At 33.0% G+C, this 27875-nt stretch overlaps 1 protein-coding gene and 2 long non-coding RNA genes across 5 annotated transcripts; 1 reads left to right on the plus strand and 2 right to left on the minus strand.

Moving 5' to 3' along the window:
- On the plus strand, positions 1-1776 carry LOC133171839 (uncharacterized). Its single transcript, XR_009718881.1, has 4 exons — positions 1-80; positions 217-324; positions 580-685; positions 1349-1776. It is a non-coding gene; the product is annotated as an uncharacterized LOC133171839 (long non-coding RNA).
- A 7020-nt stretch (positions 1777-8796) lies between these two features.
- LOC133171639 (uncharacterized) lies at positions 8797-13392 on the minus strand. 2 transcript variants are annotated; one of them, XR_009718831.1, is made up of 6 exons: positions 12934-13392; positions 12396-12485; positions 12028-12106; positions 11784-11891; positions 11409-11528; positions 8797-9529 (listed from the first exon to the last, which is right to left on the minus strand). It is a non-coding gene; the product is annotated as an uncharacterized LOC133171639 (long non-coding RNA). The 2 variants fall into 2 exon arrangements; XR_009718832.1 differs by having other exon boundaries at positions 12028-12114.
- Positions 13393-13975: 583 nt separating this feature from the next.
- Positions 13976-27025, minus strand: LOC133171919 (uncharacterized). 2 transcript variants are annotated; one of them, XM_061306711.1, is made up of 8 exons: positions 26940-27025; positions 23171-23378; positions 21477-21606; positions 20614-20751; positions 17636-17801; positions 16426-16570; positions 15041-15159; positions 13976-14841 (listed from the first exon to the last, which is right to left on the minus strand). In XM_061306711.1, exons 1-8 carry the CDS (start codon positions 26955-26957, stop codon positions 14677-14679), a joined length of 1089 nt encoding a protein of 362 aa, XP_061162695.1. In that variant the 5' UTR covers positions 26958-27025; the 3' UTR covers positions 13976-14676. The 2 variants fall into 2 exon arrangements, with proteins under 2 accessions (XP_061162695.1, XP_061162697.1); XM_061306713.1 differs by having other exon boundaries at positions 23171-23374; positions 26904-26972.
- Positions 27026-27875: the final 850 nt, after the last annotated feature.

The raw sequence follows: 27875 nt of genomic DNA on the forward strand, positions 1-27875 counted from the left end.
GATTGATGCATGCTCAGCTGACTGGGGACTATGAGTATGGAAAACCATTTTGCAGAATTAGGAATGTGCAGCTGAAAGTGGTACACTTCATTTACAAGCATTTCAAATTTATAATTGTCTCTATATACTTTCTGTTTGTTTTAACGAAAAGGAAACCAGCAATCATACATAATGGAATTACTTATACAGATATATTTTATGTTTTCCAATGTCAAGGTCAAAGATCAAAGGCCAAGACTGATGTCAGCTTGAAAGAAACCACTCTGTGCATTGGATTTGCTAGATAAAAGATGATGAATTAATGCACCAGTTTCAAGTCCAAAGGTCAGTACAGTAAAACACGGTTAATGTGAACATGCTTACAATGAATTGATGCTTATAGTGAATTGATTTTCATTGCCCTTGGCTTTAAATCACATTGTGAACTTAGCAGATATAACAAATAATGTTTGTAATGAAGTTAACAACTTGCATTGAATTTCATAATTTTTTAATTTACATAGATAAAGTAACAAGATGATAATCATACAAGTTTCTATTTGTATTGCTAATCATGTATTGTTTTATTCTTATTCGAAGATCGAAAAGCACCATTTAGGTCAAGGTCAACTCCAAATATTGGTTAAAACCTAATTTGTACCAACAACTGATTCCAGAAGAGGACACCCATAAAATAGCTAAACAGGTATAGTTTACCAATTTCAAGTTCAAAGGTTTGTACCGGTACATTTTGTTCAAACTGGAGTTTAAAATCAGATGGGGACTAGGCTGTGTATTGACCAAAATATTTCGATACGATACGATATTTCATAATGCAATATGCGATATATTGGATTCTTTAACAAATCTATTAAAAAAGGTTTTGTAAATCATTTAATGCATGAATTTGATAAAAACTGGGTGTTTTATTACCAAATTGAAAGTTCATGTCTCACTCTCTTTACAAAGTACACTTCAAATTCAAATTTTTAATGACTGTAAAACTAATATGTTGAAAAATAGTTGTCTATGTATTTTGCAGTAGTTATTAAGATGTGCTATCTCCTTCATGTTTATTTCATTATTGATCAGCTTTAATTCAAAACAGTGAAATATAATCTTTGGGGACTGAAATTCCCAACTTTTTCACAGAATTTTAAGAAAAACTCTCTGTCCAATACAAATTGGAAGTTAGTTTTTTGATACGATACATTCCTGAATATTGATATGTATTGATTAATCGATATATTGACACAGCCCTAAAGGGGACCAAAATATTTTAAGAGAAAACGCTTTTTAAATATTTTTGGTCAATTTTTGCTCTAAACTTTTTGAAATATGCACTGAAATGAATTAATTTTTTTTTCAGAGCTTGGCAATAAATGACACCTCTACCAGTTGCGGAATCACCGCCCATGTATAGAGAGTATTTTTGATGTGTAAAGAAAGAGATCTTCACTGAATTAGTTTTACATAGAAATGATAGAATGTAATCTTCTCAGATTAAGCTGTAAGCTTAAGAGAGCTTTTCTGATCATCCATTGTGCAGCATCTGTTTGTCTATATACTGTAATCATTTTAGACTTCTTCTTGAGAACCACTGGTTTCCCCCTTCCAAGAGTAGATTATCAAGAAGGGCAAAAATGGGGTGGATGAAGGGATTATTTAAAAATCTTCTCAAGAACATCTTGGCCAAAAAGATGAAAGGTTTATGACAAAAGATAGTGTGAATTCTGAATTTTTCAAATTGTGGCGCCCATGGGTAAGCTACAATTGATCATTGATTAATGAAGTTAAGAGAGTCTAACACATGTTCGTGCTTTCAATCACATTTTGCTTTCGCACAGCTTCCTTCATGGTTAAATTTTCAAATGTGGAGAACCCTGGGTAGCATAGGTCGAAGATAGGGATCTAACTTTAACATGGAAATATAAAGGAATTTAAAGTTTTTTGGATGTAGCATAGATTTTAAATTGATCATTAAATCAAAGGGGGTATGTTGGGGCTAAAATAAGAGGTCAGTTTGACATAGGAATTGATTAGTTGAGCATCCTCAGGGTAGTGCAAAATTAACTTCATTTGAATCGTGGCCCTTAGGGTGGAATCATAATGGGGGTTCCAAGTTTTGCTGGGGAAAAAAGAAAAAAATCTTTAACAATCTTTTTTTGAAGAACACTAGGGCCAAGACTAATCACAATGCATTTGGCCAAATGTAAAAACTATACAGGGGCAAATTGTTTTCATAAGAATGAAGAAATAATTTTTTTTTATTAAAAGTATTCTGAGGAAAACATGACCAAAGTAACTCTGGTGAGCTATGTGGTTCATGTTTCTTTTTTTATTGTGTATGTGTATAGAGTATTTTTTTTGTTTCTCGGGCAAATACTATGTAGCATGAAAAAAAAAACTAATTCTCGCATTTTAGTATTGTTTTTAATATCTTGAAAGGTCCTTGATACAAGAAAGCAATAAATTAGAGTACTGTTTGTCTGTGTTATAGATAATGTGCATTTTACATCTTGTACTAAAATATTTTACTTTTTTGGTGGGGGGGGGGGGGAGGATTTGCTGTTATTTACCTTTACATATGTTATAAAAAACTGAAACTGAACTTTTAAAGAAATGCAAAAAAGTTAAAGCATATATATATATATATATATATATTGTGTTGTATTTTCTGAGAAAAGAGACAAATGTTAAGCATGTAGAGTTGTCAAAATAACTGCATGTAACAAGAGCCCCAAGGACCTTGAATGGAACTTCTGATAAATTGTACTACATATCACTTCTATTTGAAGCCTCTTAGTATCCTATATAATTTAGATGAAGCCTTGAAATTCATAAAGTAGGTCAATTTGACCTACATTTTGGCTACCATACTCTGAGAACCCAAGATTCCTAAATTGACAAAGTTCAATGATTCTAAGCCCTTTATTATCTTAAATATTCAGAAATAAATATTAAAAGGTAGGTCATGGTGATCTACTTTTTAATTAAAATACTTCAAGGACCCAAAATGCATTAACTGACAAAGGCTGATGATTCTGGGCCAATTAGTGTTTAAATATTTGAATATATCCATAAAATTCTAAAAGTAGGTCACAGAGACCACTCTAAATTTGACACACTTAGTCTGAGGACCAAAGATACATCAACTGACAAAGTTTGATGATTCTTAGCCAATTAGTACCTGAAATATTTAAATATAGCCATAAAATTTCAAAAGTGGGTCACAGTAACTTACTTTTCAGTTGACATTCTCATGGGACACATGATGCATCAACTGACAAAGCTTGATTATCATAGGCCCTAAAGTGTCCAAAATATGCCTCTGAAACTATTTGAAAACAAATGTCTACAGAATTCAAAAAGTGGGTCACTGTGACCTATTTTTTTAATGAATGTGTTTTAAGATTCCAAGATGCATCAACTTAAAAGGGTTGACGATTCTAATCCTCACAGTATCTTAAATAATGACCTAAAATGTTTTGGAAAATTTAAAAAAGTAGGCCAAGGTGACCTACTTTTGAGAGATGCATCAACTGACAAAGTTTGATGATCAAACTTTTTTGATGATCAATTTGAAAACGAATGCCTGCAAAATTTAAAAAGTAGGTCACTGACCTACTTTTGAGTCAACATGATATGAGGTCCTAAGGTACATCAATTGACAAGATTTCATTATCCTAGTCCTTATAGTAAGCAAAGTATAAAAGTTTATCAAACAAAACATAATTTTTCAACTTTGAAGTGACCCCAAGACTGCGCCCTTTGCCCCAGGGTGATGCCTTGAACAACTTTCAATCTACAACATATCCTCATCCTTGTATGTAAATTTGGCGATAATCTGCCCAATGGTTCTTGAGAAGATTTTTTAGCAACCAGTACTTGTGGTTTTATTTTCCTAGTTATCACCCCTTGTTTAAGGGTCACATCCCTTGTTTTAGTATAAAAGAGAGCCCTTTGGCCAAGGATACTCTGTGACAAAGAACTGGGTACGGTAAGCCCAATAATCGGCCCTGTAAAATCGGCAAAAATTAAACACAGGTTTACATTTTATCAAATGTATCAAGTTACTGTTGAGGTTTCCCTGTGTGAAATGGTTAACATTTTTTTCTCAACTAAAGCGCCCTTTCATTTATATAATGTTTAAAACCGGTCTTATTTTCCGGAATTCCCTTATTTTGGATGTTTTCATCCTCTTCAAGTCTATATTTCGATATGGCCGCATCCGAGTATGTATGCGAAATTTCACAGAAAGAATAAATATAACCCGATTTCTAATATCAAAAAGAAAAAATGACTTTACAAAAGTGCGGCCACACCCGTTTTTACAAAAAAAAAAATGAAGTTGAAAATGCTGCATTTTTGGATAGACGTCACTTTTCTCCACAATAAATCTATACTTTTAAAGAAATAAATTGTTTAATTCTGTATCTGAAGGTTTTATTATTCTTTTTATTGTCTTTTAAATTCAATTCTGCTTTTGAAAAATAATTTAATACTATTTATGCAAATGAAAACCATATATATAAACCTTTCTCAGTGAAATTTATTATGGGACATAACATGTAATTAATGACGCCATGCATTGGAAAAAATGACGTCACAAAGAGCAATCATGTTGAAAATATGGACTTGAAACAAATTCTTCCGTCTTTGCAACTATAATAAATATTGAATCAATATTTACAGCGTAAAAAATAAAAAACGACATAAGTTGGGCTGGTTCAGATGATTAGTTTACATTTAATTACATACATGTACCTCCAATGCATCTCCTTCATAGTGGACATTGACTTTATTTGACTGTTCAAGAAAGGGTTTTTTTTTAAACCTTTTTATTGAAAATCATCAGCTGTTTTCAATTTATATATGTGTGGGATTCATAAATATCATGCAATATGTAGCTAGTGATTGGGGCAGGTAAAGGGGGAGGGGGGGGGGGGCCAGGAGGGAAGTTTGGCGTATACTAGTAGAAGTCACCATTTGAACATTTTTTTTAAACTTATTATCCTTGTCACTGTATTGTTGCAGATTTTTATCTGACAAAATTAATTATGTCAGAAAGGATTCTAATGTTTTATCGGATAATCAGGAAGTGCTTTATATATGACTAAAAACTTCTAAATCTTCCACTGCCGACCTACATTTACTTATTGGAGGTCTGCAGCTGGGAATGGAAAAGTTCTTATTTACACTTATTAATTATATATATATATATATACATTTATCTTATATATACATTTATCATGCTGATCGGAATATTGACATCAGTGTTTTCAAGTAAAATCGGGTTTACTTTATAATTTACAAGGAATTATAGATAAGGAAAAATTAATTATGTTGACAAACTAAGTTTATAAGGTTTATAAACCTAGACAGTGGTGTACTTTTTCGGCATTTACTACGAAAATTTAAGTGAAACATGAATCAACCTTTTTTATTGTCTATATATAAATAAAGATTATCTGTTCCCAGTTCTGTAAGAAATACAAACACGATCATTTATTACTTGTGAACAAGACACCCCCTCTTTCCGCTCCATAATCGATGATTTAACTCGATTTTTTTTTCAGAAATTATTTTTCTAATACATTTTTAAGGCATTTCAAGTCTTGAAATGAAAAAAAAAGATATTTCTATAGATATTTACCTGTATAAAACGAATGTACATATTAACTACACTATACTAGTATATATTGATAATCTTGAAGTAAGCGAGAATTTTTAAAAGGATTTTATCCAGATTATCCATGAAATAATACATTAAGTATGTCATAGGAAATATGTTCAGTATTCCAATGGATGTTCATCGGGACTGGAGAAGGTGGTGGGTGGGGGTGGGGGTTCCTGCCCAGTATCACCTTTGTAAAAATGGTGCACATTATCTCTGAATTTTAAAGATTTCTGTGATGATAATCCGTTCCGGAAAAAAAAAATATTTAAAGTAATTTATCGTTACTACAAGGACAAATGTAAAGATTTGCGGAGGAAATGCCCCAGATCGAGTTTATGTATCCGAAGGAAGTGAGAACATTATCATTGTCACATATATATATAAAATATCTTACCTACGGTTGTGTAACATGTAAACATCAGGAGGAGTTCTAAAGCAACACCAGTATCTATTTTAAAGCAGTTTTTGTTTTAGTAGATGTATAGTCATGTAATACATGTCAGCAGTTTGTTAGGTATATTTTTAAAGGTTTTTTTTTTTTTTTTTATCAGACACTAACATGAAAAACAAACATAATCAGGCGATACAATCCAGGAATGGCAAGGATAACTCTATAAGAAACACTGTGACGTGTTTTACTTATTGTTCCCACAACTGACAAGTAACAAAATAACATCAGATTTCGTATAAATTTGATAACTAAACTAGCAATAAAATCTCTATGTAGCATATAAAAACATGGCCGTAGGAACCGGGGGGGGGGGGGGGGCGATATATAGATTACTATAGAAAACATAGTTACTATACGCATGTGCCTCCTCAATAAAAACGTCTGATGACCTTTTTTTTTTCTTTTTTTTGCTTGTCAAGGAATTTTTGGTAGTCGATAGTGCCCCCTCAACTGAAAATGTATGGCTGTGCCCCCCAAACTGAAATTGCTTCCTACGGGCCTGCAAAAGGAACATGAAAGTGAATTTTGATTCTTTTATGTGTGTTCTGTTATTCTGCATTTCGATTATTTGTATTTTGTCTCCATTTAAATAGAAGTGTGTGTGTGTGTGTGGGGGGGGGGGGGGGGGTTACTGATAATCAAGTTATACATGTACTTTAATGAGGACCAATAAAAAAAATTTCCACTCGACTGTGACCGTTGATCGATCTTTTACTGATCGATATCAATGCAAGTGTCTGCCGCTTCATGCTGCATTGCTTTAAATTTGAAGACGACACGCGGAGATTTTCATAGCCGACGTGGATAAATCATACACACATACTATATCCTTCCTTTTTAAATTTTAGTTTTAGGGAATTATGCCCGTTAGAGTGTACTAGAGCATTCTGAATCCCTTCTGAATTTGAATCCCCTCCCGAGAATTCATGTGCATTTCCTGTCGAATTCACTACGCAGATTTAAACATGTAATTTTCGAGTTTGTTAATAAAATAATAAGTATGTACATGCAAAGTATCGTGTTTGTCTCTAAAAAATATTAAATTATTAGTATTGGCTAAAGAAAATATTTTGTTCGTCGAGAAATGGATCTAAACAAATCGCATACCCCTTTTTTAAAAGGCTTCGGAGATTCACGGTTTTAATTTGAAGGAAAAATTTTCGAAGTCTGTAACGCGCGTTATGATTGACCGTTTCAAGTTTTTTTTTTTTCTATGTTCAGCGTTTATGGGGTCGGATTGGTTTTTGAGATTATGAAATTAAAAACAAACGCAAATTAAAACTGACAAATAATACAAAGCTTTGAAACGGAAACACAAGTTAACTCAAATTAAAATCAACAAATACGAATCCCTGAGATGCATTTTACTCTTTTGGGATTGACATCTCTGTTTTAAGTGGTATATTAATTTTTTATTTCAATAAAGTAGAAGTTTAAAACTTAGTTTTATTGCGAGGAGAGGTCCCAAATGATAATAAGAAATTCTAGAATTGTTCTCAAAATGTTGTGTTTTTCCCCTTTTGGTTTGTGTGTTTTCTCGGATAGGAAGAGTGACGTAGCAGCGTTTTTGAAAGGGGGGGGGGCAGCCTAGAGAAAAAAATTCAACTTCCTGGAAAAAACTTGACAAGCAAAAAAAAAAAAAAAAAAAAAAAAAAAAAAAAAAAAAAATTCCGGTTTTCCGGGTTTGGGACCGGAGGGGTGGGGGTTGGTGTTAGGTTTCAAACTTCTTTCAGTACCAAATCTTATTCTTACACTACTATGTTACCCTTTTTGACTTTACTCTAATAAAAGGGGGGGGCTGGCCTTTCAATGAACATTTTCAATAGTAAAAATTTATGATTGGAAAAAAGTAGTGGGGGCCATCAACCCCCCCCCCCCCCCGTTGCTACGTGCCTTAGGAAGACAGGTTTTCGAATTTAGGGTGGACGCTAAACAAAGGAAAAACTTGGAATCGCCCCATCAATCAGGAATCCGCAAGTAACATCTTATAACCGGTCTCCCCTTGTGGTTTTACATAGAAAGTGAATGTGTGCAACTATATTGGGGATTATTCTTGGTTAGTGCATTTGACATGAATCATGCAGTAAAGCGGATCCACTGGAATCAAATTTGGAGACAGGGCCGCCTTGTTATGTGTAACGTACCCAGTTTTTTTGACAAAAATCGGCCAAGGGGTTCTCGAGATATAGCCCATATTCTAAAAAGTTTACACACACCGCACAAATGGCAATAGCATTAGCACTTTGAGCTTTGTGCTCAACACTAAGAAGCAGAGGGTATTATTTAATATAATTAATGCATTTTCACTATATTATAGAACCCCACCCTTACATCAGAACATCTTACCCAGGAAGCATGAAACTCTCAAATGTGATCAAAAATGTTTATGCTCATTCATTCCCCCAATAAACTTTCAAAAACTGGCCAGATATGAATCATATATATTAGATGGCCTTAAACTTGTATAATTAAAAAAAAATGGACAGACATACAAGGTCCCACATTATTTTCATTTTTATAATCTAGACCTTTTGAGTTTGAGCAACTGACATTCATAAAGATATATACCACAAACAAATTTTCTTATCTTCCACACAGAAGAATAACACTGGTATTGTTTCAATATTTCTTTTAATGGAAATATAATTAATAAATTTTAATTTAGTAGAATGTAAAAATAGGCTCTTGAAAATTTCCCCAGAAACTTTGAAGCAAGAAAACTGAATACATTTTATAAACTTTTCAAAAAACATATTGAACTGTAAAGTTGCATTTTTGCACTTTTTGCCAAATAATGTACCTTGGCCAAAAATTATGTTGTTTAACTATACAAATATTAATTCCAAAGTGAGAAAGGCACCTAATTTAGCAAAGATATCTGAATTTTGGAAAAAAAAGTTTGTTTGTGTTATTTATCCTTAATAACCTGTAATTGTTTCTTTGGGTGTGTCTTCAGAATAAAGTCTTCATGTTTAAATAAATTTTTTGTCCAAAACAAAAGAGTTTATTGTTTGGATGTAAAACATAAATATCAATCTTGACTGAGAATGAAATCTACAATTGTCAACCTATTATACAAAGTGAAAATATTCCAATTAACTTAACAATACCAAAGTAAGTGTGCTTCATTAAAACCCACATCAAGTGTCTTGATCCTTTGACCATTTAAGTAAATAACAAGATTTTATGCATAAAAAATGTTATTGCATCAAAATGTCATCCAAACAAACTTGATCTTTGACAAAGTTATTCTAAAATATAGAAAATGAGTTTTGCCAAAGCAATCTCTCCAGCAATTTCTTTCCATATTATTCATGTGAATTCTATGGGTTATATGTCCTTATTGCATTGCACCAAGCACACATCCACAGGAAATGAAATCAGTGGCACAGCTAAGCATCCAGGCTTCCACATCAATCCTAAAAAACCAATCATCTATCATCTTTAGTCTAACTAACATTTTGAATTCAAATGAAGGATTTATATATTTGTATCAGCTTGTATGTCACCTTCCTATATAGTAACTATTGATACTTTTCATACAATATGTACAAGTAATTAATGAAAAAATACAAGTCATAAATCATGCATGGATCCAGGGGGAATTTATAACACCCCCTCCTCCCCTGGAGTGTTCAAATTTATCAACTTTGTATAGTTAGTCAATTTTTTTTGAGAGGCTTTTTAAGTAGGTGTGCCTCCCCTGGAAAAAATTTCTGGGTCCATGCATAATGCATGTAAACGAAGCAAAAAAATTATTCATAGAATAAATGCCATTGTTATCTCCATCTTGCTACTTTATAGCTGATTTTATTTTATACTCTTGAAGCCCTCACATTCTCTTAGCAAATATCCTGTCTTTTATCCCAAAAATTATTGCTTTCAGATGTATAAGTTTGATTGCAGTTAATATATATACTTATTACATAACAAAGGTCAAAGTAAAAAAAAAAGATTCATTGGTCACAATGCCCACCTGCATATTTGTGGCCCTTCATGTTCATCAGCAGATTCTTTTTAAGATATAATCCCATGTAAAATCTAAATTGATCACTACCTGCAGTACAAGCCTATTCCTGGAGGTTAAGATTTGAACAAACTTGAATCTACACTATCAGAGGATGCTTCCAAATAAATATGTCTGATCATGGCTTTACAGTTCTTGAGAAGAAGATTTATAAAGATTATATATATATATATATATATATATATATATATATATATATATATATATATATATATATATATATATATAACTTTCATTGGCCATAGTGGTCACACCCTAACCTGGGAGTCATGATTTGAACAGATTTGAATCTACATTATCTTTGGAAGCTTTCATGTAATTTTCATTTTTTTTCTGGTCCAGTGGTTCTTGAAAAGATTTTTAAATGACCTCACCCAATTTTTACTTTTTCTTAATTATCTCCCCTTGGAAGAATTTGTGTAACCCTTTATTTGATCAAACTTTAATTTACTTCACCCAGTCACACTCTGTACCAAATTTAATTTAAACTGGTCCAGTGATTGTTGGGAAGGGGAGGTATTTGGAAAAAAAAAGTTATAGATGACAACGACAGACCATGGACAAATTTTGATCAGAAAAGTTCACTTGAGCCTTTGGCTCAGGTGTCAGAGCTAATAATGGCTGAGTTGTGAATTGCTGTGTTTTGCTTGTACATGTGTGTCTCTGGTCTTAGTCTTTAGTTGTTTTGTAAAACAGGCCCCTTATACCTAAATCTAAACAAGAGATGTTTGTGAAACACTTATCCCCCCCCCCCCCAGGACATACATTATGCTACAGGGTGCACAAGCCTTTATTATGGGCAGTATACATTATGGGCAGTGTACATGGAAATGAAATTGACCTTTTGAACTTAAAATCAATAGGGGTCATCTACCAGTACTATCTGAGATGCATCAAAGAGAAATAGTCTTCTACATCACATCTTTGGCAAAAACATGTTTCTCATGATATATCAGTAATTTATTTGTTCAACCTTTGCAGAGATAATGAACAGAAAGCTAAGTCCAAGGGGCATAACTCTGTCAACAATTGTTCGATCGTACCCAAAACAGAACCTGACCTAGATATTCATATGATAAATCTGTATACCAAATTTCATTTCAGTATGTGCAACCTCTGCGAAGAAAATGAACAGAAACTGTTGGTGGACCGACAGACAGACAAATTGACCGACCGACCAAAAGACAGCAGCAAAGCAATATGCTCCCCCTTCTTCAAAGGGGGGCATAATAAATGTACAAACCTTTGAACTTGAAATTGGTAAACTATACCTGTTTAGCTATTTTATGGGTGTCCTATCAAGACTGCCCTCATCTGGAATCAGTTGTTGGTACAAATTAGGTTTTAACCAATATTTGGAGTTGACCTTGACCTAAATGGTGCTTTTCGATCTTCGAATAAGAATAAAACAATACATGATTAGCAATACAAATAGAAACTTGTATGATTATCATCTTGTTACTTTATCTATGTAAATTAAAAAATTATGAAATTCAATGCAAGTTGTTAACTTCATTACAAACATTATTTGTTATATCTGCTAAGTTCACAATGTGATTTAAAGCCAAGGGCAATGAAAATCAATTCACTATAAGCATCAATTCATTGTAAGCATGTTCACATTAACCGTGTTTTACTGTACTGACCTTTGGACTTGAAACTGGTGCATTAATTCATCATCTTTTATCTAGCAAATCCAATGCACAGAGTGGTTTCTTTCAAGCTGACATCAGTCTTGGCCTTTGATCTTTGACCTTGACATTGGAAAACATAAAATATATCTGTATAAGTAATTCCATTATGTATGATTGCTGGTTTCCTTTTCGTTAAAACAAACAGAAAGTATATAGAGACAATTATAAATTTGAAATGCTTGTAAATGAAGTGTACCACTTTCAGCTGCACATTCCTAATTCTGCAAAATGGTTTTCCATACTCATAGTCCCCAGTCAGCTGAGCATGCGTCAATCTAAAATACTATTAATATTTAATACATTTTTAATATACATGCATTAGTCATATATATATGTGTATCTACAAATAATATAAAAGAATACATGTACATGTATATTTAAATTTTCAAGAAACTATATTTTTTTTTCAATACAAGAAGTTACACAAACATTGTTTGCTACTAATTACCTTTTTTTAAATTAATATGAATACATGTATTAAAAGCATCTTTTCATAAAAAGACAAAATTAAAATTCAAGTTTAATGTATTTGCCCCAAATTACAAGAAGTAAAAGAAAACCTACCTATACATATCTATCACCAGTCTTGGCCGGTATGGATCTGCAGTTTAATATGTTGATGGTTCAGTACACACAAATTACTGTTACGTGGTACTAAAAAGAAAAAAAAAAGTACATAAATGATACGTTTACTTTAAATTGCAAAAATATAATGCAGTAGGTGTTGTAATTTATCTGTATAGAGCAGGATGAAGCCCCCCTTCCAATTTAGCCCCAGAGTTGTATAATTGAATGAAAGTATTAAGCAAATTTCTCTTGAATGTATTGTATAAAAACAACTTGATTCTAAATGCTAATGAAATAACATATTTCTTCATGTTCTTAACTGCATAGAAAATTAAAGAGCCATTTATCTTAATTGTATAACAAATGTGTCGATAGACAAATTCGAATTTCCTCGATGAAAACTGCAGAATGTCTTCGATTGTTGGAATGCTGTTCATATGATTTACTCCAAAGAACCATTACGTAAACTACATGTTTAGAACAGCAAACTAAGCTATTCATAAAGATTTATAAGGGAAAAATCACCTGAACTTACCTTACTTGTCAGCTGAGACGAACGGGGAGGTTGGAAACCCAATACACATTTCAGCGGTTTTTCGGTGTTAGGGAAGCGCTTACATATTACCATACTAAAGCGAATCATGACTGCGTTTGGAAGTCACATATCCTGGCGCAATGCAATCTTGACTGTGTTTGAAGAAATACATCCTGACTTGGCCAGGATTGACGCTTGAATAAATCATGACTGCGTTTGGAAGTCATACATCCTGGCGCAATGTTATCCTGACTAGGCCAGGATTGACGCTTGAAGAAATCTTGACTGCGTTTGAAGAAATACATCCTGACTTGGCCAGGATTGACGCTTGAAGAAATCTTGGCTGCGTTTGGAAGTAATATATCCTGGCGCAATGCAATCCTGGTCGACCAAGATAGGATGGGCATATGTTGTCAATCATGACTTGGTCAACATTGAATCATGACCCGGCCAAGATAGGATGACCATGTTATCAATCCTGACCTGGTCAAGATTAAATCATGACCTGGCCAAGATAGGGTGGTCATGTTATCTTGACTTGGCCACGATAGGATGGTCATGTTATCAATCCTGACTTGGTCAAGATAGCATGGCCATGTTATAAATCTTGACTTGGCCAAGATAGGATGGTCATGATATATGATGACCGCGGCCAAGATAGGATGGCCATGTTATCAATCCTGACTTGGCCAAGATAGCATGGCCATGTTATAAATCTTGACTTGGCCAAGATAGCATGGCCATGTTATAAATCTTGACTTGGCCAAGATAGGATGGCCATGTTATATGATGACCGCAGCCAAGATAGGATGGCCATGTTATCAATCCTGACTTGGCCAAGATAGCATGGCCATGTTATAAATCTTGACTTGGCCAAGATAGGTTGGTCATGTTATCAATCCTGACTTGGTCAAGATGATGAAAATCATGGCTTGGTCATGTTTGAAATCTTGACATGGTCATGATTACCATCCTGACCGGGTAGGATTGATTTACAATGAAATATATAGAACATGACATGGGGGTCCCCTATGGCTTTCCATAAGTTCCCTTGGTTTTCCAGTCCATAACCAATTATGTATGTGTGATTAAATTACTATGACTTTCAGATGAAATCATGATTACTTTAGATGACCATAGACTTTTCACAAAACAAGGGTAGGTACATGTAACATTCAATTATCAGACAATATTGGATTTTCTTTGATATTATCCTGACAGCAAGCGACATAGTTGATTACAGATTTTACATACATTTCTAAAGTGAGGGCAGGAGTTATTCCTTTAACAGTTGTCTGTTTTTCAGTGTGTAGTATTTATTTTCATGTTATAATAAAGATTCTTTGTCTTCCTTTTTAAACTCGCTTGAAGACAGAGGCCATACTAATGACACAGGCTTACCAGGATATTATTCAGCAAAGATGCTTTGTGTTAATAACAAAAATAGGAACATCTTTCAAATAACACTGAACACAGTAAACTGTATAACATCTTCCATAAACATGAAATACATGCATTAAACACCACTGTAATGGTAGCATTATGAAGACATTATGCCTACATAATTATCATACTACTTTGGCACAGTTATTAAAACCTGAAGTGAACCAAATTCATGTAATCAACGCAACTGGGCCAAGGAATGACTGGGTTTAAAAATATGTAACAACACTGCCATTTCTATGACAAGTTGATTTCCTGAACAATGCCCAAATTTTTTATAGTAACAGGGTTAGGTAATTATCATGTGTTTTCTATTATGTCCAGACAGTAACCGTCCTCAAGCTCTAAGTCCGTAGCTGTGTCTTGTGGATGAACATCTTCCCCATCAAACTGCAGGCGATACTTTACTGGATCATTTTTAGTTTTTATACAATATTTGTTGATAAGTAACTGTAGAGGGGCCAGCTGAAAGGAAAATTTTAAAATGCATCAAAGAGACTTTTTGCACTTTTACAATCTACATTAAGTTAAAAATCTTAAGGCTATTTTATTTATTCAGATACTTTGTTGTTAAAATTTCAATTTCAAGTGAAATATGTTTTAAAGAAATTTTAATTCACTCTACTATGACACTGTCTTTTAAATTAAACAAAAATAAAATTACCGGATCAATTTTAAACTCTAGCTTCTTTTTAGAGTTTCGACTTTGAACAAACAACTGAATTCCTGAGAGATCTGAGCTGTCTGGTTCACAACTATCTTTTAGAGAGTTCTTGTACATCACTGAAAAATAAAAACTCAGGTACATACTGATAAAAGCTCCTGTCTCTACTTATCCTTCAAATAATATCTTAAGCTATTCATTCATTTTCATATGTATAACATAGATAATCAGAGATTACAGAGCTCACCTCAACTAATGCTGTCTTTAAGTAAGGCAAAGTCCCACACTAAACTAATAATCTAGTAGTGTGCATCCCTAGATGCAACATTTATGTAATTTTGGTCTGATATGGCTTGCAGCTTGGGAATGGACTTATCTAAAAACTTAAAACTAGTCACTCATCCAGAAAATCTAAGTCAAATCCAGCATCTGAAGCAAGTTTGAGAGTGTTCGTCCCTTGATGCATCATCCATGCAAGTTTGGTTCAGATAAGCCTTATAGTTACTTGGAAATGAGATCTGCTCCAAAAACTTTAACGTGGTCACTCATCCGGAAAATATAGGTCAGATCCAGCATCTGAAGCAAGTCCAGTAGTGTGCATCCTTAGATGTATCATCCATGCAAGTTTGGTCAATATAGGGCTTATAGTTACTTGGAAATGAGACCTGCTCCAAAAAAATTTAACCTGCACCAAAAACATTAACCTTGTCATTCTTTAGCTGAAATTAAAGCATCTGAAACCTTGACTGGTACAATGAAACACACTAGAAGCATCCTCCATGCATCTCTGATTGATACAGGGCATAGAAGTACTTAAAAAGAAAACTGCTCCAAAAACTTCAACCTAGGACGCTGATGCTGAGGGTATTACATAAGCTCCCCCAACTTTGTTGAGCTGAGCTAAAAATGGTACGATACACTTTAAATAAAAATACATATATGTTGTACAAAATGTGTGAGCATACCGTGTTTGTAGTTTGATGAAAATATTTAGAACAGTTTCTCTGATATAACAGTAAGTGTCTGTGTGGAAGGCCAAGATCAGAAAATGATTCAGTTGAATTCCTCTTACATGTATTAATAGGTGTTTATCATGAAATTTACTGAAAATACTGTACTTGAGTAGCTTTTGTCCTTGAAATGGAGCTAAATGCTAGATGGGTGGTCGGAGAGATTAAAGAATAGAAAAACAGACATATTAAGAAAGATTGTATGCCCTGATCATTGCAATGCACATGGCAGAGCAAAAAAAATAAAGTTTTCATCAGGTATCCACCAATAATGTTAGTAAAATTCAGGTTGTCAGTATATCTGTGGTTGGTACTGTTTTATTATTCTGTAAATGAAAGGAAATAAGAGTGTTTTTTTTTCTGTGTGGTACCCACCTATAATATTGGCAGACTTGAGATTGACCGAGATAGGTGTATCTGAAGGACGAATTGTTACATCATTCAGTGATAACATTACATCAGCAGCAGGAATATTCTGTTCCAAAGACAACACATCCACCAAATTTTTAAATGGCTCCCACTGCAAAATCAAAAACAAAACAAAAAATCCTTTTTCTGAATATAACTTTTATGTGTAGTTACATGTATAAGGCAAAATAAAATTGAAATTACAGTTCTCAGGCCAATTTTCTTAAAAACAGATGAGGACATTTTTTTTTCTCTTTTCTTTCATCAGCAATAAATTACCCGGTATAAGTTGGGGGTGGGGGGTGGGGGGCATTTTTTTTAATTCCAGAATTTTCTAAAAGATTACAAATGAAAATCCTTTCGTAATAATTATACTGGAGTCATTCTGTAAGATAGATTTAACATCTCATAAAATTACCAAATATATGCATATTTTTCATTTTTCATGGACAAATGGCTACTGGAAACGAAAATCAAGTGCAAACCTAGAAAAAAATGTGCGCAAAATGTTTTTCCCAGGATTGGTCTCTGTATAACCAATGTTTTATTTTACTGAAAATACCAAAAAAATTGCATTGAGGATACCTCAAAATGGATGTGCGTGGGCCCAAGAACCATATTTTTACTTTATTTAGCCTAACCTGTACAGAACAGACACTAGTTAATATTGAAACAGTAAAATCAATTAAATGATCTAGAAATGTGAAAAAAATGGTTACAGAAAAGCTCTTTACATTCACACAATGCTATCTAATACCAGAATTTTATTATAAAGGTCAGACAACACGTTCTTCAATAGTATATAATTACCCCAAGAATTTGTCATTAAAGTATTGCCTTATCAGGCATTTGTGCAAAATATCTACATAATCCTATTGGAAATCACTTTGAATTGCCAATATCTTAATTTCTGGCGTATCTCTTTTTTTAAAGCCATTTTGAAAACTGTTTAGAAATCACAAGATGATAATTTTTCAAAGACATGCTTAATAGATATTCAAGAAATGTGTCGTCTGACCTTAAGTGCATATTTCTGACAATATACATACTTGTATTTGTTACAGCTTTATGTCAGCAAACATCGGAAATAAATGTGATTGGGAAAATGTTTACTTGTTTCTAAGAAACATATAGTAAAAACTTTGACTAGTATTAATTAACAAACATGAAATGTCACCTTTCCCATTCGATGCTTTTTTAACTCGGCATTACACTGGACAAAGAAAAACACAGAGTTTTCATCAAAAGAATCATCTAGACAAATGACATCATCTCCATCCTGATAGGAAGTGTTTAAGGCAGTATTGTCCCTCTGAAGGTAGGTCTTAGCTTCTGATAGCTGTCTAAAAGAAATCCTTCTATTGAAACATGATGAAATACTACAGATCATTAAATTTTCATGAATTAAGTATTTTGGTATTTATACGGATAAATTCTCACAAATGATGGTTATTGCTTTATATACCCCTTGCTACTAAAAATATACACGAGAATGAAATTTTTGCAAGCAAATCATCTTGCATAAATAAGCAGAATTAAAGTTCTTGTGAATAAAAAGTGGTTTACAGTAATACTCTACTCTCCTCCCTATTTACATGCATGAATTAAATTCTCAGAAATATCAAATTTTTAAGACATATGTTGCTTGCATCCTGTGTTCATTCAAATCAGATATTTGTTTGCAAATTTTTAGCAGAATTGGTACCTTGAAATGTCTCAACATTTATCTCCCTTTATCTACAGTGTCATACTAGTCATAGAAAATGTAAGCTTGCATAGATTTCTTTCATTTGTAAATTGAAGATTTGATATATACTTAGTTCTCATCAGTTCCATTGTATTGTGGTATTTCCAAATACCGTATTTGGCCGAATATAATATGTATTGGTGTAAAATATGCACCCCCCTTTTTGAGCCTGAAACTGGGGGAAAAAAATGCAGTTCGGTTGTATTATACGCAGCAGAAAATTTTACCAAGTGGTGTTCTGAACTTTTGAAAATCGCGGTAATATGCTATGAAAATCGGCGCGGAGATAAAGTGCCAAAAATTTACAGAACACAATATTTTATTCAAATGCGTTTTTATTTCTTAATCTTGACTTTCCATATCGCGGCAATTTGCAGGAAATTATTTATTAACAAAGCACGAGATAATGTTGCATTAAAGTATTAACAGAGTTTATTATTAATTTTTTTTAGCATACGGTGATATTGAAATTATACATCGCCGTATTCTAACTATTCTTTGTGGAAATAATTTTATTTCAACAAAGCACAAGATATTTGCAAGTTTAACAGTTGTCATATTTATTTTTAGTTTAAGGCAATCATGTTGAAAATTATGTAAATTTAACAGGGCAAGCGATATTGCAAATCAAAGTATTCATAGACTACGATTTTCCTCTTTTGAACTTGAAATTAATTAATTAAATACATAGCTGATGTTATAAAAATAAAATCAAAATTTAACAAGCGTGGTAAAGTGTAGTTATCAACACACCTCCAAAGCTGTGAAAAATGAGGTACAAAAATGGGATATATGTCTTCATACATCGAGGTAATCTTTGTGGCTATCTTATTTTTTACAGAGCTCGAGTAAATGATAACACTTAAGTTTCAAAATACTCCATATTTCCTTTTTAAACTCTCAATCATTTTAACACGAGGCCGATATAAGATAAAGTAAAATTACATTTAACCAGCGTTTAACTGTTTAATGTGTCGTAATCAACACATGCTTATACCTAAGAAAGATCATAAACCAACCCCCGATTTTTAACAAAGAAAATAATCAAAGCCATTAATGAGGGCAGTAAATAATCAGTGCTCTAACTGTAAAAACAATGCTTTGGAGTCGGTAAACAATTTAATTGCCTGGAGGGGTGTTGAGGGGTAATTATCAAGTGACAAGCGCACGTGTTCACAACATTGGCTTCCATTCATTGGGACATATAGAGGGGTGTTTATCAGTTTATGTTGAAATGAATTTTCACTGAGTTATTTAAAACCTAAAATAAATTTTAATTAATTGTATTTCACTAAAGATTGACATCACTTTTTTGACCGAGTGTCTGACTGATTAGGTACATGTGTACTATGATTACGGAAGCACGTGGCAAAGGAATGTGTGAACATCTATAAATAACATCGTTAATGGCGGCCTACACGGAACGATGAACATGCAGCTCAAATTAATTTTAACTTGCTTTTAAATTTAATTTAACTATCAAAAGGTTATAACATTTTTAACAAGCCTACATTCCAACAATAACTTTTCGAAGTTTTAAATACAACGATAAACAGCAAGAAATTGCATAAGTCTCTAGGTAACACTACGGTATGTGCGTATGATAGCCGTGTTTCACATGAAAGAAAAACCTATCAAAATCCCATTGTGGTGTAAAATACGCACCCCTTTCTCACAGAAAATTATTTTTGGAAAAAAGTGCATATTATATTCAGCCAAATACGGTATTAGGATACATATCACATCCTTTTTGTTTATGGACTGTCTGTCTGTCGTCTCATTGTTGACTCGTATAATGATGAAAAAAGTATGGAACATGCATTGGAGAAATATTTATTCAAATAAATAGTAATTTTAGAGATTTCCATTCCCGTTATCTTTTTTTAGACCATTAAATATATTTAAACCTAGCAAAAACCATAATGAAGTTCATATTTTGAAAGCACAAGTTGTAATCATTTAGTTAAGACGTAGATTCACATGTTGGATTAAAAAATAGAAATTGTACGTCATGACACCTCCAAGCTTCCATGTATTCCAATATGGTGATACCATGAGACTCTCCATTTTAGGAGTTAAATAAGACACCCTGTTTTAAAAATAGACCAAAAAAACTGAACAAAGCAAAATTTAATTTGCCACTAAAAAGTTAGCTCATTGATAGGTTTATGAATAGCATTTGATTACAAATTAAAGTAAGAATTTAGAATAACTTTTTTTAACCCAAAAGAATAAGTACCGTGATATTACGAGAAACCAGTATACAGTGAGTAGAATTATTATTTTTTGAAGCACACTTTATGTTGAACTGAACAGCAATTCATCAGCACATCTCCTTATATTGTATTGACAGATCATTACATCCCTGTGCACTATGTAACTGGATCTTTTCAGTAATTAACACTTACTTCATGGCCTTCTTCATGGCTCTTGTCATTGAAGGTTGTTTGGTGAGAACTGGTATTACATCTAGAGGTTCAGGGGGTGGTGGTGGGGAGGGAGACCTCATCAAGTCAACTCCTATTGGTTGCCTGTCTGGGGGTGTGCTACAATATGGATAAATTGTCAGCAAGTACTACATCTGAACCTCATATGTGTGGTGGATATGACACATCAGATACAGAGTAGCTTTATTCAGTGAAGGAGTTTTCTTCGACTGTTTTATTTACACATGTATATAAGATTGCAAATGGTTTTTTTAATGTAATGAAATGCACAATATGCAGTCTTAAAATATCACATTTATCAACATGTAAAGGCTAATTGTTCTAAAAAAAAAATGTTTTTGAATCAAAGGTATTTTTCAGGGCCTTACTTCCTAAAATTCAAGACATTCTTGATGATCTTCAATCTTTATATATGTTCTGCTGACCAACACAGTTTACATTCAATACAGGTTACCGTATATACTCGCCTATAAGTCGGTTTTTTGGGAGTTAAACTTTGGTCCAAAAGCCTTTATCTGACTTATACGTGAGTTATAAAAAGACTGGTATTTTAGCAAGTCAATCTCTCAAATTTAAACTTAAAAAATACAACCGACTAATAGGAGGACTGACTTACAGGCAAGTATATACGGTTTGTAAATCAAAATTTAGAGGAACTTGTCTCAATGAAACCTTACATAGTGAAAAACACAGTGAAAAAAATTTCAAAAAATCTAACTTTATATTGACTCACTAACTGCCAGTAAAAAAAAAAAAAATTAAAAATATCTTACAAATAAAAAGAAAATATGGAGGTAAATTTGCTGTCACTATCAGATACTCACCAATCTATTTCCTCCTCCTCATCAGAGAGAAGACTACAGACTTCAGCTGTGTTCCGTGTATCAGTTTTAGGTTTGGCTTTCTTGCTGGGAATGATATCATCATCCTCATCATCATCATTGCTGTCATCACCTAACATAAATAAGTACTTTAAACAAGCTGTACATATGACAAGAGTAAAAGCCTTGTGAAGGCTTTAAGCTGTGAAGAGTTCAAGACTTATGTATGGTCTGTATGTGTTCAGTATTTTTTATCCACAGATATTATTGTCTAAGTCTCTTTACCACATGTTCATATGGCTAAAATATCCTTTCCACTTAATTTTATGCCTTGTGCCTAAGTTGTTATTACACATATATAATTCTATGTTTACAGAAAAATACTCATGAACCTCTGCGTAAAAATCTTTTGAGAATAATTTGAAAGTATGACAAAGTAAAACACGAGTTTGTTTACTCAATACGTTATAGAACAAGAGGCCCATGGGCCACAACGCTCACTTGAGTAACTTTGGCCTTGCTGTTTTTCACCTGATTTCCTGCTTGTAGTACTTACTGTGGCCCTACCCTAACCTGGGGGTCACGATTTGAACAATTTAGAATCTACACTACCCCAGCATGCTTCCACTTAAGTTTCAGCTTTTCTGGCCCAGTGGTTCTTGAGAAGATTTTTTAAAATTTTTACTTCATATTTCAATGTAAAACTTGGATTCCCTATTGTGGCCCCACCCTACCCCCTGGGGTCATGATTTGAACAATTTAGAATTGACAATACCCCAGCATGCTTCCACATAAGTTTCAGCTTTTCTGGCCCAGTGCTTCTTGAGAAGATTTTTTTCTACATATTTCAAAGTAAAACTTGGATTCCTGTTGTTGCCCCATTCTACTCCCCGGGGTCATGATTTGAACAATTTAGAATCTACACTACCCCAGCATGCTTCCACATTCTGGCACAGTGGTTCTTGAGAAGAAGATTTTTTTCATGACCCAACCCTATTTTTGTCTTTTCTTGATTATCTCCCCTTGGAAGGAGGCTTGGCCCTTCAGTTTAACAATTTAAACTCCCCTTCATCCAAGGATGCTTTGTACCAAGTTTGGTTAAAATTGGGCCAGTGGTTCTTGAGAAGAAGTTGAAAATGTGAAAGGTTTACAGACGGACGGACAGCTAGACGGACGGACGACGGACAAAGGGTGATCAGAAATGCTCACTTGAGCTTTAAGCTCAGGTGAACTAAAAATTTCATATTTTAACCATTTTCTTGCATCATACAGTGATACCATGTTCAAGAAATTTATTAAATTAAGTAGACTGTTTGATTGCTGCTCTTCTTCTCATGTGCCTCATATTTGTCAAACTCTTTTCCGCCATTGTAAAATCTCATGTTTACAATTGAAGCAACACTACCAAATGTGCATGTCCCATATCAGCAGTCATTATAAATACTATGCACTGTGAAACCACAATAATTTTTTTTAATATTCAAATTTCTTTTTCTCTGGAACATATGTGAACTTGGGGTGTGTAATTTTCTGAAAGTGAGAAACTTTTACACTGTATCAAAATGAATAATGGTGATAAATCAAATTTTTCTGTGAGTAAAAAGACTGGACCATACAGCTTTAATGATAAATCTATATGACTTAGACAATACTGATTTAACAAAAAATTCACTATTTTTGTATCTCTTCCAGTTTACCTGACAAAACACAATGAAAATGCTCAACATCAGGGATTCCTCTCTTGTTTAACATCCGTGAAACCTGTGTGGAGTAGACAGCCGATTCCCCTGAGATCTCTGTTGTTGACTTATCTTCTGTGACATTTTTATTTTTTGCCGCTAATCTGGCGGCTAGACCACGCCTACAGTGTGATGGCTGTTTCTTTAGAGGTGGAATCTCTTCTGTCTGTAATAGAGAGGACCATTGTTAAAAAAAAAAATGGCATTACCAATTTGTCAGTCATCAGTGAGTGGTGATACTGAAATCCATCATTCTGAAAATGATGATAACTAGCAGGAACCTATATACTCACAGGATAGGCAACTACGCAAGTCTCGCAATATGTCGTAAGTCTCGAAAAATATTTTTGCTCCAGTGGGAGCTCTGGTTGTTAACCCTGTTTATACTCCTTACCTTAGTTGTAATTACGTTGTTTATTTAAAATCAACACATGTCCGATCAGCCATATTTCTTAGAATTCGCTGTTTTAAAATTTATCAAAAATCCACTCCACTAAACAAAAACAAGAGATAATATTTATCAGAAAACAAAGTCTTTACTGGATGTAAATGTAGTTTGAAAAACTTGTAGTGTTGTGTGTGAGTTTTGGTGAAATAAACATGGCGCTGAAGGAGTTGCCTATCCTGTTAAAATATAGGTCCCTGTTACTAGTAATAAATTTAAATTATAGTTTTGACTAAAACTAAAAATTATGAAAAACAGTCATAAAAATTAAGTGTATCTAGAATACTGATTTACCTCTTTAATTTAAAAAAATGTTAGATCCACCAACAGAAAAAGGACAGAAAACATTGTAAACAATCTCAATTTCTCAAATACACAGTCAAACCTCGTTATCTCAAACTTGAAGGGACCGAGAAAATACTTCGAAATAACAGAGGATTCAAGATATCCAGGGTAAAATACTTAAGGAATAAGCAGTTGGAACTTTAAAATGACTTCGACATATCCATGGTATTCGAGATATCCGTGTTCAAGATACCGAAGATCAACTGTAGTTGACTACAATAATGGTTTGTTGACAGTGCAAAATTCACAAGCAAAAAGAAGAGTGGAAAAGTTATTTGTCAATTTATTTGCACAAAGTAGTTTCTTTACTAACATGACAAAAATGACAATATTTGTCTTTTTACCAAAATGGAGGGTCTGGGCACTTTGAAAAATCTCGTTTTTACCAGGCACACTACTTTTTTATGGTCCAAACCTTTAATCAAGACGTTTATCTACATGTACATATTTTGCCAGATGGTGTATTATATGTATGTTACTATTGAGATAAAAGTGTTGTATAAGTTCTACCAAAATTCAACATTTTACCAGTGAAATAACAAGTTTCACCTTCCATGTTCATGTTCCAATGCACATGGATGGTAGTAATTATGGTCTTTTCTCACCAATTCGTGGTACCCATTGATTCGTGGTATTTTCTTTTTTCCATCATTGCGCACGCGTAATGTTTTTTTTACGAAACTTATACTGAGAAATCGAAAGTTTAGTTCATTACGAAAACAAAGAGGCATAACTCATCGAAAATTATGGAATTTTCGGTAAATAATGCAGAAAATATACAAATTACACATAAAGTCATATTTTTCACGTTTGTGGGGTGTAACTTTTCTTACAAAAATAGATAAATGAGTGAAATAAATTAGATTGATTCCAGAACAATTTCCAGGTATTGTCTGCATGATTGGCTGTTTTTATTAAGTGGTGTTGCTAGGCATGGAAAAAAGTATGGAAAGTAACTAGTGTTATAAATCAGTAATTTTTTTTATCATAATAAACATTCAAATTACAAGTACTTGTCATATTTGTCCTAGGAATTCAAGCAAGTCAATTCTCGTTTTGCAGCATAAATTAATAATAGTCTTGTAAATAAATTCAAGTTTAACCTTATAAATAATTGATGTTTAGCTATATCAAAAAATTATAAGCAGATAATTTATTAATTAATAAAGCGAATTATTGAAGGAAGTGACTGAATATATATCACTGTTAAAATTATTAAAAATTGCTTTATAATATTTTATAAATTTTGTTACCATTTATATAAATTAATTTTAATATTTGCTTTTGAGAAGAAAAGATAACAGTATGATAAAGCAAATTTTCACCGGTACATGTATTTGAGTATCCAGTAGGGAAAGTATGACATCTGTCCCTGCTAGACTCATTTTAAATTTTGTACCTGTAGATGTTACATTTCTTGGAGCCTAAAGCACATTCACTTGCCCACACCGCCCAACTGACAGTGATTAAAAATCAGATTCTGTTACCATTGTTCATGACTATTTTACTTATTATGTCTTATTAATTAAATTTTACAAACATTGCATTAAATATATAGGGATGAAAATACACAGTTTTTTACTTAAGAAGAGATAAGACCTATTCACATTAAATCACAATAAAAATAAGCTGAAATTTTTTTAATCAAATAAATTTAATAACGAATCGGTAAGTACCACGAATCCATGAGATACCAAGCTATATAGTGACTCAGATGAAACTCGCATAAAAACTCTTCTATAAGTAGCTATTCCAGTAAACGCCATTTTTTGCAAAGTTAGATAACTCGTGTTTGTGACCTGGCGGCCATCAACGTTCGAATTTGTTATGTGAAGTAAACAATATTAGTAAATTGAATATATTCTGATCTATCTGCCTAAGGACAGTTCAGAATTAAAGATTACGTAAGTAGCTATTTTGTTTTCCGATATAATCTTATGTTTTAGATAGAAAAAAATTATTTTGATAGGAATATTTTGATGAAAATGTACGTTGAATAGGAAGTGTAGCATCTACACTATTTTTCCAGATTGTTTTTATGTTTTTAGTGTTTGCACAAATTTGCTACTTTCTAATGGTTTTAAACATTATTTAAGATTTTTTCAGGCCTAAACGAAGTCCCCAACATGTAGCACAAATATGCACAGACTTTTGTAAAATTTCGTCTTCATTGGGATCGGAGACATAGTTGGTATTCATTATTTGAAAAAAATAAAGTGCTGACAGCTCAAAATAGCTATAAATATAAGGAAATTTTTGCTATTTAAAATACATTTCTTAATTTTTTTAACTTGAAAATTATTCAAACCTTAAATTCAGTCATCTATATTTTGCTTAATTTCAATCGCGCTCGAAATACTTCTGGTAGTTATCTTACCTGATTTGCTCTCCTGGGTCACAGACTTTGTCAGTGTTTGGGTATTTTGGGGCATCAATATATAGTTTATTGTGTGAAATTCCTTAAATAGAATGCTTATTCTTTTCATTCTATGGACTTAACTTCCTAGAAATCAAAGATTTGCATTGAAATTCCTCTTTTTAATTTAACACTTGTTTATATAAACCGGATTGAAGAAATAAGTTGAAAATAAAGATATGAAGATTCAGTATACTGTACACTACAATCGCTAGAAATTATGCTTAATGGTATACAGTTAAGGTATAGCTATTTCTTAATAACCATAGTTTACTTGTCTCTAGCTAGGCTAATCCGAGATTCCTCTGACTCTAACCCCTGCTTTTATATTTTGACCCCTGCACATGTCAAAATATAAAAGTAGGGGTTATAGTCAGAGGAATCTCGGATTATAGCTAGGTCTACAGTATTCTTTTTTAACTGAGTTGTTTCTATTAATAGGAAAACTCTAACGGGCTTCATTTGAAAGAAATCTAGTTATTCACACAACATTGTACTTTTGACTATCAATTCCAACAAACCTCTTTCATATTTGCCATTATATTTTGCTTTCCTTTAATTTTTCTTCTAAACTAAACTTCACACTTCTCTACCCGCCAGATGAAATATACACCAAAATCTTTGATGGACAGAAATTTTATATCCGGAAAAACTGCTACAGAATTCGTTCTCATTTGCATTATATCCGTGCTTTTTGGAATAAACAGTGTCTGTGAAAGAATATACCTTCTTGTGGACAAAATCATCTATTTTCTTAATGTTTGACAAAGACAAAATTCTTAAGATGTAATTATGATTATTAAAACGAAATTTTGGCCACAATTTTTATGATTATTAACACGAAATCTTAGCCACAATCAACATTTTCAAGTCTAACTCATGTTGCTGCGAAACTACGGACAATACCCTTTTTCGGGGTGAGGGGTGGATGGGATTTAAGGGTACCTGTAAACTACGAAAAACCCGTGGAAAACAAAAAGAAAGGAAAAAACAAAAAAGATGCATAGCAATTATTTTTAGTTCTAATTTATCATTCGTCTATACAGATTTTATATAGGGGAATTCATTGTTCGTATTATACGAAAACCTATTAGGATCAAACTACGGTAAAAAAAAAAAAATTAAAACGCGTTATTATGCCTTTTGAAGAGCCATTATCATGTCTTTGACAGGCCCGTGCTTTTGAAGGGGGGGGGGGGGGGTAGCCTCCCATAAAATTGACAAGCAAACAATAAAACAAGACCCCCCCCCCCCGGAAAAAATAAACTGCCTAAACTTGAGGGGAATCTTTTTCTAACTTTTCGGTAAAACTTTTTTTAAATGTAATGACTTGCCCGTACGAAAGCCTATTAGGATCAAACTACGGTAAAAAAAAAATTAAAAGGCGTTATAACGCGAAAAAAGGCGTAATAACGCCTTTTGAAAAGGCGTTATAACGCGGAAAAAGGCGTAATAAC

This window comes from Saccostrea echinata, unplaced genomic scaffold (assembly GCF_033153115.1).
Source record: "Saccostrea echinata isolate AGI-Se365-2 ecotype Australia unplaced genomic scaffold, CSIRO_AGI_Sech_v1 ptg000054l, whole genome shotgun sequence".
Taxonomy (NCBI): domain Eukaryota; kingdom Metazoa; phylum Mollusca; class Bivalvia; order Ostreida; family Ostreidae; genus Saccostrea; species Saccostrea echinata.

Bases quoted from the DNA above. Each gene is read 5' to 3' on its own strand.
- LOC133171919 (XM_061306711.1), bottom strand. The intron at 21,607-23,170 runs GTAAACTGGAAG...TATTTATGTTAG, and splicing joins TTTTCATTGTGTTTTGTCAG to GTGATGACAGCAATGATGAT. The intron at 14,842-15,040 runs GTAATTTTATTT...TTTTCCTTTCAG, and splicing joins TAGAGTTTAAAATTGATCCG to CTGGCCCCTCTACAGTTACT.